Source organism: Salvelinus alpinus, chromosome 29, assembly GCF_045679555.1.
Source record: "Salvelinus alpinus chromosome 29, SLU_Salpinus.1, whole genome shotgun sequence".
Classification (NCBI taxonomy): domain Eukaryota; kingdom Metazoa; phylum Chordata; class Actinopteri; order Salmoniformes; family Salmonidae; genus Salvelinus; species Salvelinus alpinus.
The window spans coordinates 20060366-20076991 of NC_092114.1; the positions used below are offsets into that span (position 1 = coordinate 20060366).

Genomic DNA, 16626 nt, shown 5'->3' on the forward strand with positions numbered 1-16626 from the left:
TACCATACAAACCAAGCGTGATTTGGAGTTCCAGTTTGAAAAAGCTGTTGTAGCCTAATTTTTTCAAGAAAAATGCCAAAATGCCAAGCAGATAGCATATGTACCTCCATATGCACAGCCTTAAAAAAAAAAAAAATCACACCACTTTTCACACCGTCAAAACATGTCCGGAAATTGTCAACCAGCGCTTTTACTTTAAATTATCCCCACCACTCACCTCCTTGCATAATGAAGCAGTCATAAACAGAACCTCATCTGCATGTTTGGCGTCTGCATCCTCTGGACATAAATGCTAATACTGATGTATTGGGAAATTAAATGGCAGTCATAATTGCTATGTTTTGATCCACTGATTCCGTTAAATGACACATTGATGTTGGCTTTTGATGAAGGGTATGACATTTCTGTCACTGGAAGATGGCCTATCCCTTAATCAGACCTCACAGACTGTAGCTGTCTTTAGATGGCAGTTTGTGAGCGTGTGTGTGTGTCTCTAAAAAATTCACTGTATAAATACTGTCATGGAAAACTATGATCACAGAGTATTCAACTTACAGTGTATTTAAAAACAGTATTATGAGGAAGCAGGTGAGCAACATATTACAGATGTATTCTGTATATTAGAGAGAGGACAACCAGATAGACAGAGGGGCCATCCCTCCCTATACTGTATGTGTGTCTAACTGTCTATCCATGCCGCCACAGCCACACATCCATTGAAAGAAAAAATGTTGGCTTCAGCATGTTGCATTGACTCCAACAGTACTGCATACCTATGCACATCCACAATTCTAGAACATACCAAATACAAACCAGCCAAAGCCCCTACCCTAACCCCCTGACCCCCTCCCAGCCGCCTACACTGAAAGGGCTGTGGGGGTCACATGATCCCGTGCCACTAGCGATGGCTTGTTCAATTGCATCCGTTACATGGGGACTGATTGTTTAAGGATTTTGCTTCCATCAACAGAGGGGATAGCCCAGTGGAGTTCTCTTCCACTCTCCTATCTCTCCTCCTAGGCTTGCAACGTCTCTCCTCTCTCTCTTTCCCTCTATCCCTTTCTCCCCAGAAAGGTAAACGGTTAAGAGGGTGTTTTTACTGAAGAAACAAGGTAAGGGGCATCCTAAATACAGTATATCTATATAATGTTCCCTTAATAAAAATGTATAGTTGTGCCAAAGACACAGTTACGCAGTAAACTGAAGTCTGAAAAGAAGACAATAGTGAACTAGTGGTTGAATAAACACTGATCAAACTCAATTAAGTGCTTGGCAAAAGAGCTGTTTAGGAATACTAGTTGTAAACGTGCATTCTATGACAATGTAAAAACTACATGCGTGTTTGTTTATGCTATATGGAGCAAATGTTCATATATGTTAACAGGTGTCGTATAAAGCTTAGATTGTATCTGACTTATTGTCTGTGCCATAGCATTATATGAAGTAGTGCTTATGAGTGAGCTCAACTGATAATTATAAACTCTGTAATATATATGATACCAAAATTACCAGTATTTTGAGACTACTGTGATTCAGCAATTTGTACTTTAGCTTTCAAATATTGCTGTCCATGTAACAGTTATATCCGGTGTCAAGAATCGTACTGAACTTATTCCTGTTTCTATTACATTCTAAACAGTATGGAATAATTATTATTAAAACTGAGTGTGTTCTACATACGTAGATCATACCAGATAGGTACAGGTGTGTGTGTCTAACTTCATCATCTCCCTCCCCAGTATGAGGAGCTACGAAGTGGCCAGAGCAAACTGAGTGTGTGTCATACAAAACATTGTATAATCCAGGTGTGTTTACCCACCCTCCCTCGTCTTCCCATGCAGTATCAGGTACCACACAGTGGCCACAGCAGCATCTCTTAGGATGTACAGCTTCATGGGAGGGGGCCTGTTCTGTGCCATGGTGGGGAACATCCTGCTGGTGGTCTCCACAGCAACAGACTACTGGATGCAGTACCGTCTGTCGGGCAGCTTCGCCCACCAGGGCCTGTGGAGGTACTGCATGTCGGGAAAGTGTTACATGCAGACGGACAGCATCGGTGAGAACACACGTCAAGCAAAACCTCCCAAATGGCACCCTATTCCCTATGCCCATAGGGCTCTGGTCTAAAGTAGTGCACTATATAGGGAATAGGGTACCATTTGGGACACAGCCTAAGAGATCAATAGTATTTAAAACTATGTTTACCACTCCTGTACATGGCCCAAGAGAATAGGCTACCAGCAGCATCTCAGTAGTTAATAGAGGCTTCCTCCTAGTCTATTTAAAGTCATTTGTCAGAGACATCTCATCAATGGCTGCTTTGTTTCATGTTACAATCCTGTTGTCACAAACCTGTTACTGGAATGTATTTTAGAGTAATGTTGCACATGAGGAGAAATATGGCGCCACCTAGAGGCTGAGAATGGTACTAGGTTTAGTTGTCAAACTTCCTGAAGGAGGGATGCTGGGGCTCTGTTGTTGTCATCCTGCTCACTACTCTGTCTGTCCCCTTCTAGCATATTGGAATGCCACCCGGGCCTTTATGATCCTGTCAGGGATGTCGTGCTTTGCGGGCATCATCGCAGGCATCCTCTCCTTCGCCCACTTCTCCGCCTTCGAGAGGTTCAACCGCTCCTTCGCTGCAGGGATCATGTTTTTCGTCTCCAGTGAGTCTCACACATGCACACACGCACACATACACACACGCACACATGTTTAGTACAGCATATTTACCTATTATATTCCCCTGCCTTCTCCCAGCCTTATTTGTTCTTCTGGCAATGGCCATCTACACGGGTGTGACAGTGAACTTCCTGGGCAAGCGTTTCGGTGACTGGCGTTTCTCTTGGTCCTACATATTGGGCTGGGTGGCACTGCTCATGACCTTCTTTGCAGGTAAGAACTGACATACAGGGTCAATCACAGTACTCAAAACTGGCTCCATACCAACATGCCCAATATTTCTATTGCCCGGTCCAAAAACAACTCACAAGCCATTAGTCCCCCAGCGTTAGCAGATCTGAAGAGTTTGATGAAAGCAATATGGTGATGATTTTCCCTAGCCTTCCAATGGGTTAGGGGGACCTTGCTCCATCATAGTGCTGAACCTTCAGACCTGATAGATAGTGTAGGTGCTGAAGGGAGGCTTGTGGTTTTTTGGGTGTCTACAGCTGGTTTCTAATGTCCATTGTCCAGTAACCTGTGTGTGTTCTGTGTGTTCCAGGGATATTTTACATGTGTGCCTACAGAATGCATGAATGTAGGAGAGGAGGCGGCCCTACACGCTAGAGAGAAAGACACAGCAAATCGCACAAACTGTTTAAAAAAAATAAAACATTTAACACTGAATGAATGACCTTAACATATGACAGAAAGCCTTCGTGCCTACATGGGCCTCCATCCCCTGATGCTTCCAATGGATTTCCTGGATAAATAAAGACTTGATAGAAAAATATACAATAGCTTTCTGCCATTCACATGAAAAGAAGAATGATAACAACTTTATTTAGAAAGACAATTCCACTAGCTTCTTTATCTATGTACAGTAAACAGGAAAATATGTTTCAAAATGGCTGGCACTGCAATGGTTATGATATCTCCTTAGTGCCCTTTTCAAGCATATATGCGAGATGAGAACAGGCATGTTGTACATGCAAATGTAGCCTATTGTAGTCTTGGTTAGGAATATGGGCAGGTGGAGCCATTCTGACTAGGCAAGTTCTCATATTTTCCAATAAAGTTCCTCTCTAAATGTTCTGTTGTCTCTATGTTGATACTCAGTGCACAGTCCACCTTTTTAGGGTGTATTTTCCTTATGTACATCCCTTTCTGAGAAGGGGTTTTAGTTATGGGTTGTGTTAGTGATGGCTGTCTTATACATGATGCACACAAAGTTTTACCACAAGATGGCGGCCCTAAACCAGCTTTTATTAGCAGGGCTTCTTTGCACATACTGCTAGACAAGTTGCTGGGATGCTTCTGTTGCCTGGCAAATCCCAAAGCCAAAGCAACTGCCTGGAGGTGAGAGTGCCACATCTTGCAAAAGGTAAAGATTTGTCATACAGCTTCTGTAAGATTGACTGGTATTGTGCAGATTTTTCCTGTTCAATATATACCACAATTAATCATGTTTTACTTTCCCCGAGGCGAAAAGCTAAGAAGTGGACCCAAGGTGGCCCCAGTCACAAGCTAATACATGAGACCTCCAGGACATGTTTTTGCATTGTTATGTATAGTCTGTAATGAAGAAACTACTGCACAACCAAGTGGAAAACAATTCCCTAGGGCTACATTAACTGGCATGATGTCAACACTAATAGGAGATAAGAGTCCCACACGTTAAGGGAAACCAGTCTCCTTTATTTCACAACTTAGTTTTTTGTGAGAAAAGGCTTCCACCGAACCCCAACCCTCGTCCTGTGGAAACTCCTATTGTCTTTTACAGTTGTTGACATCTTCAAGAATAGTCTAGGTTTCACATAACTACTGAAGGAACCCATGGAGGGTTTTAGAAAACCCTGTAGACAATGAGAGAAGAATTGGACAGAATGTGATGGATAATTCCTGGACCACTGAGGTGGGGTGGCGATGTGTTTGTTGCAATGCCTATGTCTACAGTCACAGCTTACACCTCGATTGAGATATTTGGCAGTTGTCATAATCTGGAAGGTTAAAGAAACAGTAGGCGTTGAGGTAATGGGTGATTGGGCTATTCCTGAACCAGGAACAATGGGAGAAATGTAAATATGTTGTTATCGAATGCATGCCTCTGTACACATTTCCTTATGCGGTACCTTTGGCATCCTTACTTGGCCCCCTTGGTCCACACGGTGTACTGTTCTGGACAGATTTATTAATTGCCAAAAACAGGAAATCTAAATAAGCAAAAATGTAATGTGTCCGCACTGAAAAATACGTTACATAAAGCTTACTTTTATTAAATTAATTTCAATGTATCATGGATAGCATATCTGTTGTTTTGTCTTAACAGCCATCTCAGCGTGAAGGTCTTCATAACACCAATAACAGTCAGTTCCCTAGCTACATATGAGAAAAAAATAAACAAATATACAGTATCAGTTAAAAGTTTGGACACACCTACTCATTCAAGGGTTTTTCTTTATTTTGACTATTTTCTACATTGTAGAATAATAGTGAATACATCAAACCATGAAATAACACATGGAATCATGTAGTAACCAAAAAAGTGTTAAACAAATCCAAATATAATTTATATTTGAGATTATTCACAGGAGACACCGTTTGCCTTGATGAAAGCTTTGCACACTCTTGGTATTCTCTCAACCAGATTCACCTGGAATGCTTTTCCAACAGTCTCGAAGGAGTTCTCACATATGCTGAGCACTTGTTGGCTGCTTTTCCTTCACTATGGGGTCCGACTCATCCCAAACCATCTCAATTGGGTTGAGGTCAGGGGATTGTGGGGCCCAGGTCATCTGATGCAGCACTCCATCCCTCTCCTCCTTTGTCAAATAGCCCTTACACAGCCTGCAGGTGTGTTGGGTCATTGTCCTGTTGAAAAACAAATGATAGTCCCACTAAGCCCAAACCAGATGGAATGGTGTATCGCTGTGGAATGCTATGGTAGCCATGCTGGTTAAGTGTGCCTTGAATTCTAAATAAATTACAGACAGTGTCACCAGCAAAGCACCCCCACACCATCACACCTCCTCCTCCATGCTTTACAGTGGGAAATACACATGCAGAGATCATCCGTTCACCCCCACTGCATCTCACAAAGACACAGCATTTGGAACCAAAAATCTCAAATTTGGACTCCAATTTCCACCAGTCTAATGTCCATTGCTTGTGTTTCATGCCCCAAGCAAGTCTCTTCTTATTATTGGTGTCCTTTAGTAGTGGTTTCTTTGCAGCAATTCGACCATGAAGGCCTGATTCACAGTCTCCTCTGAACAGTTGATGTTGAGATGTATCTGTTACTTGAACTCCGTGAAGCATTTATTTGGGCTGCAATTTCTGAGACTGGTAACTCTAATGAACGAACTTATCCTCTGCAGCAGAGGTAACACTGGGTCTTCCATTCCTGTGGCGGTCCTCATGAGAGCCAGTTTCATCATAGCGCTTGATGGTTTTTGCGATTGCACTTGAAGAAACTTTCAAAGTTATTGAAATTTTCCATTTTGACTGACCTTCATGTATTAAAGTAAAGATGGACTGTCATTTCTCTTTGTTTATTTGAGCTGTTCTTGCCATAATATGGACTTGGTCTTTTACCCCCACCACCTTGTCACAACACAACTGATTGGCTCAAATGCCTTAAGAAGGAAATACATTCCTCAAATTAACTTTTAACAAGGCACACCTGTTAATTGAAATGAATTCCAGGTGACTACCTCATGAAGCTGGATGAGAGAATTTCAAGTGTGCAAAGCTGTCATCAAGGCAAAGGGTGGCTACTTGAAGAATCTCAAATATTTGTTTAACACTTTTTTGGTTACTACATGATTCCATACGTGTTATTTCATAGTTTTGATGTCTTCACTATTAGTCTACAATGTACAAAATAGTAAAAATAAAGAAAAACCCTTGAATGAGTAGGTGTTCTAAAACTTTTGACTGGGAGTGTATGCAAATGAACTCACACCCTCGTTCCCTGTTCCTTGGTCTGTCTGTCTGTCTGAGTTATGACTCTCAGTGGTGGAAAGAGCTGCTACAGCACTGTCCTATTCAAACTGTCCTCATCCCACCCTCGCCCGTCCCATGAGCCACTCTGTGTCGATACCCCCCTTACCTTTGTATTATCTCGGTATTGTCTTCCATTATTAGACAATGAGTCAGACAGGGATGGTTGTTTTAAGAGACTTTATTGTGCCACACAGGTAAAAACTATGGGGGGGGGGTTTCATTTAGTGCACACAATACAAGAGACAGATCATAATAATAATAAACATTGCACAGAAAATAAAATATATCATTTATACATCTTGTCATAAATAAAGTCTATGTATCAATGAATATGAAGTGGGTCTTTGACTTTGAATACACAACTTCTGACTGGGGTTCTGTGGTTTTGAAGGAGTCCTATAGTATAAAATACATGTTTGGTTGAGTGAGTGATTGGCTCTTTAATCTCAGAGTAACTTTAACCTCTGAATACCATCCAAATAGTTTTTTAAGACTGACAGACAAAACTCTCATTGTTTGTCAACTGGAGAGTGTCTTCTACAGATCTTGGCACCTTGAATGGCCAGACTAAAGATGGAACCCAGTGAATCACACTCAGGATTCACTCAAACTCAAAAAGAACAGTCAGACCAACTTGGATCCAGCTTTGGCCAAATTCCTTTCCTCCGCATGACTTGGATCCAAACGCCTTCTCCTCCCGTCCCATTGATCCAGACAGGCTTATCTGTCTATCACTGGTTTATCCCTATAAGGACATAACTATCTGGATGACTGCATGGGAATGAGGATCCATCTGATTAGCCAACAGATTGACAATAACCTTATACAGTAGGCCTAGCTGTGTCCCAGGACACTGGTCAAAGTAGTGCACTACTGTATATGGAATAGGGTATCATTTAGGACAGAGCCCTGGGGTTTTTCATTGGCTAGGGGCTGTATCTCAGACTAATGGGATAGTACTATAACATTATTTTAAAGGATAAAACTGATTTGACTTGCACCAATAAACTACTAGGTCTATGAACAGTTATGGTAGCTTATAACGGTAATGTAAAATCTAGAATAAATTAATAATGCGGAAACACCTCCCAATTCTACTTGTTAATATTTAGCAAAATGTAAGAAATTATGACACAATGACATGTAGCCTTCTTTATTGCCTAGCAACGCATAAGCAGATTCCTTTCGTATTGCTTTTAGAACTCACGCAATTTTAACAATTGATTTGTTTTTATTAAACCAAAAAGGGTGACATTTTATGAACGCAAGAAAATTATGTAATGTCTACCAAAAAACTAAAGGATGTTGCACATCAGCTTTCGCTTGTTGATTTGTTGCATAGCTATGGCAGTGGAGGCTGCTGAGGGGAGAACGGCTCATAATAATGGCAGGAACGGCGCAAATAGAATGGCATCAAACACTTGGAAACCATGTGTTTGTATTTAATACCATTCATCTGATTCCGCTTCAGTCATTACCACAAGCCTGTACTCCCCAACTAAGTTGCCACCAACCTCCTGTGAACTGTGGCTATGTTTGGCATGAGTCCGTCCATCGTGTGACTATTGAAGCCTCAGGGGTTAGAACCTATAAAGGATTAAAAGGCAAGTGAAAAACACAACTAAGGGCTCTATTCAATACATATTGCAGAAAACAGCGCGTTCTATAACGCTTCAACGATACTGGCTTAACAAAGCCCTAAATAGTGCTAAAGTTTTCTGTTGTACTCATTTCTAAACAACACGATGTCATCGTATCCGTTTTCAGCTCTGTTGACTCCCTCCCCACCTCAACCCCCACCTCCATTCTTTCTGCACTGTCATGCCTCGTGAACCCATGATGCACCTCACCATCCCCCCATTTGATCATACTCATCCTCTCTCGCTCCGTTTGAAGTGAAAGTAAATATTCTGTAGACCGCATGGTTCACATAACATGCGGCTATGTCTGCCCTACTCCTATAGCCTAACCTTCCTCCACATTGAACATTGCTTGTCCATCCACACATGTCTGTTTTCTTGCGTCTCTGTCCTTTTCTCAGAGGTGATGGTTGTAATGGGGGTTTAAAACTAAAGGCCTACTTGAAATGTATGAAATGGTGTAGGCTTATAGGAGCCTTGGCTGAGTTACAGTAACAATGTAACAACTGTAAGCCATATAGGAACGGTGGCACAGTTGAAAATACATCACTTCTAGGAAGCCATGCAGTTTATTGTGGAGTGAGACTGTATATGATGTGGTCTCAAAGGACAGTTGGCGCCTCTGGAAACTGATACATTGAAAACTAATGACAAACTATATTTCAAATTTGAACAAAATTGCCAAAATTAGAGAGACAGTATAAAAAGAGCACCTAGGGCAACATTACATAAGGTAGTTATATCAAGTTAAATCAGTATATCAGAACCTGTGTGTTCACTGGCTTCAGTTGAGGCTTGAGCTACCTACTTAAAAGTTTTGGGGAGACGCACAACCTTTGAAACGTCACAATGAGTCTGTTGTATATGCCTACACATGCCTACTGCTAAATACTGAAGTGTTAGTGGCATGTTGTGTTAGGCTAATACCATCAAACTGACAAAAATACAACAATGAAACAGCACTGAACAGACTTTGGCAGCTGAGTGTGAACTCCTCCTCACCTTTTGATTTGTGTGTGTTCACCTTGCAAAAGAAGAATACGCACCTCTTGAGCACCCTTTAAAGCTCCTCCCTTGTACTTGATTGATTAATTAAGTTCACTAATTAATTAGTAATTAGTAACTCCCCTCACCTGGTCATCTAGGTCTTTATTGAAAGAAAAAAAAAAACAGCAGACAGTATGGCCTCTTATGGAATGGGTTTGACACCCCTGCTTTAAAGCAACTGGTCAGGGGAGGGGGCAGTTTGTGTGCGAGACAAACACATCTCTCAAAGCAACTAATACACAACAGCAACAATAAGAATATTTTCAGCATAACCATAACACTGTGTACAGGAGGCCTAGTGGTTAAGAGCATTGGGCAGTAACCCGAAAGGCTGCCGGTTCGAATCCCCGACATGAAAAATCTGCCGGTGTGCCCTTGAGCAAGGCACCTAACCCTAATTGCTCCTATAAGTTGCTCTGGATAAGAGCGTCTTCCAAATGAATAAAATGTAAATACACAGAATGAAATAGATTAAGACTATAATACACAATGGGTCCTTTCAACCAGAGGACCTAAAAAAAAAAAGCATATATTTCATTAAGGCATTTGATAACCCATAAGGTTGTCACGTTGAAGCATCATCAAAGATAGTGGATAACTAAGATGGTTTCCTCAGGCTGTTTACCATTGAAAAAAAATTGTCACGGTTCCCTCTCTTGCGTGAATATGCTTTCCTGTGTGAGCTCACAGCTTCTCCATAATGTCTGGCATGCTCAAGTGAGCGAGGGAAGAGCTGGCTCTGGTCTACTTAGTGTCCACTATTGCTCGTCCCACCCACCCAACCAGAAAAAGTGAGACGGGCCAATAAGTAGCCCAGTGGCCCCGCCCTGACCAGAAAAAAGGAGCCAGTGAGATGTCTCTCTCTGGGGCATCCCCTCTGTGGGCGGGACCAATAAGTAGACCAGAGTGGCTCTACCCCGATCAGAAACAAATGAGGGAGTCAAGTGTCTCTCTTCCTCTGGCTTCATCTGGTGGTGACCATTTCACCTTCTTCAAACCAAAAGGACAACACTGTTATTTCAATCAATCTCATATTTTTCCAAGATATGTTTTTATCAACCAGTTGATTTAATAAATGGAATGTGTTTTTCAAAGGCTGTTTTTTTAAGCTCCGCGCTTGCTACAAATCACATCTACACATATTATACATGCTTCATCTCTGCTTTTATACATACTGTATAAATAGTAATAAGGGAGATTTATAAACGGCTGATACACTAATATTATTTCTAATGAAAAGTTGTGTTCAAGCAGTTAGTTTCAGTCAAGAGCTGTCATGGTCATGAGATTGAAGTTGATTTGATATCTCTTCCATAAACCGATAGATTATGTGGTACTAAAAACTCAAGAGAAATTTGGCATTGAGTTTCACTTCCAGAGCTTGCTGAAATGCAATACTGTACTGTGCATTCAATGCAATTAACCTAAAAAGAAAACAGCAATTTTTGGTAAATGAGGGAAATTAATTATTGGTCAAACGGACAGCTCACTAAACCCTCAACCCCACCTACCACCAAGCTTCTAGCCCAACACCCTTTCCAGTGTAAGATTCTGCATTTTTGGAACATGTGAAGATATGTGTGGCTACTGCAACTGCACTAGATCTGCTGACAGTAATAGAAATACATTAATCAGCGACGTAAGTAGCTAGACAAAGTTAGTGATAACATTAAACTAAACTGTAGTAGATTGTTAGTTTCTCTCGTCTCTTGTTGTGGGAACTGCCCAGTCTGGTGCCTGTATCATCTACCCCTCTATCTCTCTGGTTCTCTCCATCCCAATCTGTCCCTAAGGGGTTGGCTTTCAAAATACACAACAACAGAGAAACACAGAGAGGGTTAACCAAGACCAGAGATAGATAGCCACCTGTCATGGCAGCCAAATGGATAGCCACCTGTCATGGCATCCAAATGGATAGCCACCTGTCATGGCAGCCAAATGGATAGCCACCTGTCATGGCAGCCAAATGGATAGCCACCTGTCATGGCAGCCAAATGGATAGCCACCTGTCATGGCAGCCAAATGGATAGCCACCTGTCATGGCAGCCAAATGGATAGCCACCTGTCATGGCAGCCAAATGGATAGCCACCTGTCATGGCAGCCAAATGAAGAGCTACACAATGAGAAAGAGGAGAGTGAGAGAAATCAGATTAAGACAGTTCTTTCATCATTATAGCAGTAGAAGTGAAGACTTAAGAACAGAAGTAGGAAGTAGACAGTCTATGCCAGGCCGAAGCCGAGAAGTCTGGGAAGGATGGTCTTTGGAATAATGAGTCCTGAGGTGCTTATTGCTGTGTCCTGAAGCCAGAGGAAGCTGTATGGAGAAGCCTCTCTCAGCCTGCAGGCCTGGAGCCTGTTTTGGTGCCATCAACTTTGAGTTGGGTTGGGGGGCGGTTGGGGTTTCAAAACCCCTAGGCTGCCGTAAGGGGATATGGGTGCAAGGGGGTAAGGGGTTAAGAGTTGGAGTTCTTAGGGCAGTTGTTGCTGGTTCCCCCAAAGGTCAGAGTGGGAACTGGTTGAGTTTTCCCCCAAAGTTTAGCGTGGGAGAAGGGAGTAAGAGCAAGGTCTCAGGGGCTGGTTGGGTTGCTCCCCCAGGGTAGGGAGGGGAAGAGGGTATGGGATGAAGGGTAGGCACTCTGGGGCTAGTTGAGTTGCTCCCTCAGGGTAGGGAGGGGAAGAGGGATGGGCTGAAGAGTGGGCACTCTGGGGCTAGTTGAGTTGCTCCCTCAGGGTAGGGAGGGGAAGAGGGATGGGCTGAAGAGTAGGCACTCTGGGGCTAGTTGAGTTGCTCCCTCAGGGTAGGGAGGGGAAGAGGGTGCTGGGTTCCTGGAGTGTATGCCTCTACTTGCGTCGGCGGTGATGGTGGCTCTGCATGTCTTCCATAGTGACCCTGCCCCACGCGCCGATCACGAACGCCTCGATCTCACACTCGTTCTCACCGCGAGCGATACGGAAGTAGCCATTCTCCCCCCAGTTCTTCCCCCACGAGTTGGCAGCGATCTGGAAAAGTCAAGCGTTATTAGGAAGAGTGGCATGGGTTAGAATGTACTGTAGATATAGTTGATACATAATAGACAAGAGAGAGAATATGTGATGAGATAGGAGTCCTTACTTACCCAGAACTTCTTTGTTGTCCCATCATAGTTCCTCTCCTCTCCCCACCTGGAACAGAACACACAGAGATGGATTACGGACATGATTGTTTTCCACTAAAGGGCACAAACTGGAACTAAAAACAATCGGACAATGAAGATGTGTGAGAACACAAACACACAAGGGGACGAAAAAATATTATCTTCGATCTTCATAATATGCATGCAGGTTGTTCCACCAAATAGGTGCCCTTTGAATAGTGTATTTTTATTTATTTTTATTTTACCTAATTTTAACATTTTGTCATATAGAGCACATGTTTAACTTCATTAAAAACCAGTTTTTCCATCTCAAGAGGTTAAATAAAAAATGACAATAGAAAGTGCCCATTAAGTGCAAAATAAAGTAACAGGGTCGACCGTAAAAGTGTTGACGAATGCATCTTAAATCCGCCATAAATCCCCTTGTGACAGGGGGAATGGAAGTTTCTTGTGTGAACAGGGAGGGGAAATTGAATACAAGCTTCACAAAAAAAAATCAATTGTGAAAACATTTCTAGTCTATCTATAGGTAACAGGGTTGGCGTGTTATGTTTGACTCGCTCAGTTTTCCACCACAAAACACCAGAAAATTGTCAGAAAGAGTAGAACCAGCTCACCTGCATTTACAATATGATTTTACTATTAGATGTGTAATGTTTCTTTTGAAAAAATGATTTAGAAAGGAATAGTTTCACTTTATAAAAATGAGAGTTCAATTCACGTAAAGTGGTTGATCTTAAAATGAGGGGACAGGTTATTTTTTTTACCTTAAAATGAGTCACTAATCAGATTAAATAAATATGAATCTTTAGAAATGACTTTGTGAAAGCATCAAAATAAGTAGGGCTTCACAATGATGGTGAAATGTTGGGGTTAAGTGGGTTCAAATCTTTCTACACTCTAAGAAAAAAAGGGTTCCAAAAGGTTCTTTGGCTGTTCCATAGGAGAACCATTGGTTCCAGGTAGAACTATTTTCGGTTCCAGGCAGAACCCTTTTGGGTTCCAATGTAGAACCCTCTGTGGAAATGGGACAGCCAATGAACCCTTTTAGGTTCTAGATGGCACTTTGTTTCTAAGAGCGTAGAAGACACAGGGGATGCAGAGAGGGACATATCAATTTTCCATATGGTCTATATTAAAGGGCACTCATTTAATATAAAATGTCATATAAGTGCACAATTTCTACTTAAATATGAAGGGGACGCAAAAGGCACTCATTTCATGGAACGACCCATGCACTGATTTTCAATCATGCCATTTTTTTTAATTTTTTTTTACATATACAGTGGGGAGAACAAGTATTTGATACACTGCCGATTTTGCAGGTTTTCCTACTTACAAAGCATGTAGAGGTCTGTAATTTTTATCATAGGTACACTTCAACTGTGAGAGACGGAATCTAAAACAAAAATCCAGAAAATCACATTGTATGATTTTTAAATAATTAATTTGCATTTTATTGCATGACATAAGTATTTGATCACCTACCAACCAGTAAGAATTCCGGCTCTCACAGACCTGTTAGTTTTTCTTTAAGAAGCCCTCCTGTTCTCCACTCATTACCTGTATTAACTGCACCTGTTTGAACTCGTTACCTGTATAAAAGACACCTGTCCACACACTCAATCAAACAGATTCCAACCTCTCCACAATGGCCAAGACCAGAGAGCTGTGTAAGGACATCAGGGATAAAATTGTAGACCTGCACAAGGCTGGGATGGGCTACAGGACAATAGGCAAGCAGCTTGGTGAGAAGGAAACAACTGTTGGCGCAATTATTAGAAAATGGAAGAAGTTCAAGATGACGGGCAATCACCCTCGGTCTGGGGCTCCATGCAAGATTTCACCTCGTGGGGCATCAATGATCATGAGGAAGGTGAGGGATCAGCCCAGAACTACACGGCAGGACCTGGTCAATGACCTGAAGAGAGCTGGGACCACAGTCTCAAAGAAAACCATTAGTAACACACTACGCCGTCATGGATTAAAATCCTGCAGCGCACGCAAGGTCCCCCTGCTTAAGCCAGTGCATGTCCAGGCCTGTCTGAAGTTTGCCAATGACCATCTGGATGATCCAGAGGAGGAATGGGAGAAGGTCATGTGGTCTGATGAGACAAAAATAGAGCTTTTTGGTCTAACTCCACTCGCCGTGTTTGGAGGAAGAAGAAGTATGAGTACAACCCCAAGAACACCATCCCAACCGTGAAGCATGGAGGTGGAAACATCATTCTTTGGGGATGCTTTTCTGCAAAGGGGACAGGACGACTGCACCGTATTGAGGGGAGGATGGATGGGGCCATGTATCGCGAGATTTTGGCCAACAACCTCCTTCCCTCAGTAAGAGCATTGAAGATGGGTCGTGGCTGGGTCTTCCAGCATGACAACGACACAAAGCACACAGCCATGGCAACTAAGGAGTGGCTCCGTAAGAAGCATCTCAAGGTCCTGGAGTGGCCTAGCCAGTCTCCAGACCTGAACCCAATAGAAAATCTTTGGAGGGAGCTGAAACTCCGTATTGCCCAGCGACAGCCCCGAAACCTGAAGGATCTGGAGAAGATCTGTAGGGAGGAGTGGGCCAAAATCCCTGCTGCAGTGTGTGCAAACCTAGTCAAGAACTACAGGAAACGTATGATCTCTGTAATTACAAACAAAGGTTTCTGTACCAAATATTAAGTTCTGCTTTTCTGATGTATCAAATACTTATGTCATGCAATAAAATGCAAATTAATTACTTAAAAATCATACAATGTGATTTTCTGGATTTTTGTTTTAGATTCCGTCTCTCATAGTTGAAGTGTACCTATGATAAAAATTACAGACCTCTACATGCTTTGTAAGTAGGAAAACCTGCAAAATCGGCAGTGTATCAAATACTTGTTCTCCCCACTGTATAGTTAAAATGTTGTGTATTTTTACAAATAGCTTTTTAAATATATCCCACCCCATAGGAATGTTAAACCTGAGAGTGTTTTGACACAACTGACGGTGAATTCTAGGAAGAGCTAAGTAGAGCTGATGTACTGGGTACAAAACAATTTTCATCTCTTAAATAGTATCCTGAAAACAAGAGGTTATTTATGACCATGGCTAAGAAACACCAGAGCAGTTATATTACCCACACACATGCACACGTACACACACGTCTCCCCTGCATCCCACATCATTCAGATTCCTCAGCAGCACATGGAATTCCCCCCTCTGCCACTTCCCCCTCGCAGCACAGGAAACAGGAAGGAGAGGGACGGCCAGGGAGGAAGTGGTCACCGCCCGACTCCGGTCATCTCACAGACAACAACATTGCTGAAGGTCGAGCGAGGCTCTCATAAATAAACCTTACCCCTGCAGAGGAATCTCTTACTCTCTCCCTGTCTCTCTCGCTCCTTCCCTAACCAGCATGCTTTGATCTCAAGAAGTCAAAGGCCCATACATTCCCATCATCCTTAGCTTCTGGTCCTATCTGGTAGTTACCCCCAGTTGGAGGCGGCCCAGCGTCTCAGACCGACCTTCCCTCCCCCCTTCCTCACTCCAGTTCTATTCCCATCCTGTTTCGTGAACACCATGCCCTAGGGCCTCTAGGAGCCTCCAAGGGCGACTTTGTCCTTTTATAAAAGAAAAGGAATGCTGGGAAAGAGATGTGATATTTTCAGTCGTTTCCAAAACATTGGCGAATAATGCCAACCTTCAATCAGCAAGTTTCTTTATTAGTCGAGTCTGGTTCGGACAAGAGTTCAAGGGTCATCATGCTCTGAATAGGCAAATACAAACACCTGTACACACTGAGGGTCAAAGATTTGGGGCTGTGTGTGTGTGTGCACGTGCATGCGCCTACTTGTGGGTGTGGGTGCTTATGTGTGTGTGTGTGTATACAGGCAAAGCCAGAGAGTCAGACAGAAACGGACCACAACGGAGCCCTTATCTCCCTCAGTTAGCATTGCTCCTCCAGGACAATGAGGGACATACCAGCCCTCCCCTCCCCTACCCCTGACCTCCTCCATGGGCCTGATCCTCTCTCTGTCCCGTACAGTTGGGATCAACGCCCCAGACAATGCCTTTTCCACCAGAGTGGACCTCTATGCACTAAACACAAACTTTCCCAGGCCCTTGGCTTAATAGAATGCACTGCAGCGGGATTTCGGCT

The 16626-nt window shown here is 42.7% G+C and overlaps 2 protein-coding genes across 3 annotated transcripts in view; one reads left to right on the plus strand and one right to left on the minus strand.

Annotated features, from left to right (window-relative positions):
* Positions 1–882: 882 nt before the first annotated feature.
* LOC139559252 (lens fiber membrane intrinsic protein-like) lies at positions 883–3755 on the plus strand. The gene is made up of 5 exons (XM_071375067.1): positions 883–1112; positions 1842–2056; positions 2517–2666; positions 2761–2895; positions 3224–3755. The coding sequence occupies exons 2-5, from the start codon at positions 1882–1884 to the stop codon at positions 3286–3288; spliced, it is 525 nt and encodes a 174-aa protein (XP_071231168.1). The 5' UTR covers positions 883–1112; positions 1842–1881; the 3' UTR covers positions 3289–3755.
* Positions 3756–6828: 3073 nt separating this feature from the next.
* LOC139559253 (tubulointerstitial nephritis antigen-like) overlaps positions 6829–16626 on the minus strand; it is a 67180-nt gene continuing 57382 nt past the window's right edge. For both annotated transcript variants that reach the window (XM_071375069.1, XM_071375068.1), the window contains exons 11-12: positions 12471–12516; positions 6829–12354 (exon numbers count right to left, since the gene is read on the minus strand). In XM_071375069.1, the coding sequence (XP_071231170.1) occupies positions 12196–12354; positions 12471–12516 (205 nt within the window). In that variant the 3' untranslated portion in view covers positions 6829–12195. The remainder of the gene's footprint in view (positions 12355–12470; positions 12517–16626) is intronic.

What these genes read in the sequence shown, in the direction of transcription:
- LOC139559252 (XM_071375067.1), top strand. Translation starts at nt 1,882, where the DNA reads ATGTACAGCTTCATGGGAGGGGGCCTGTTCTGTGCCATGGTGGGGAAC. An exon ending in GATCATGTTTTTCGTCTCCA is followed by an intron (nt 2,667 to 2,760) that starts GTGAGTCTCACA and finishes GCCTTCTCCCAG; the next exon opens with CCTTATTTGTTCTTCTGGCA. An exon ending in GCTCATGACCTTCTTTGCAG is followed by an intron (nt 2,896 to 3,223) that starts GTAAGAACTGAC and finishes TGTGTGTTCCAG; the next exon opens with GGATATTTTACATGTGTGCC.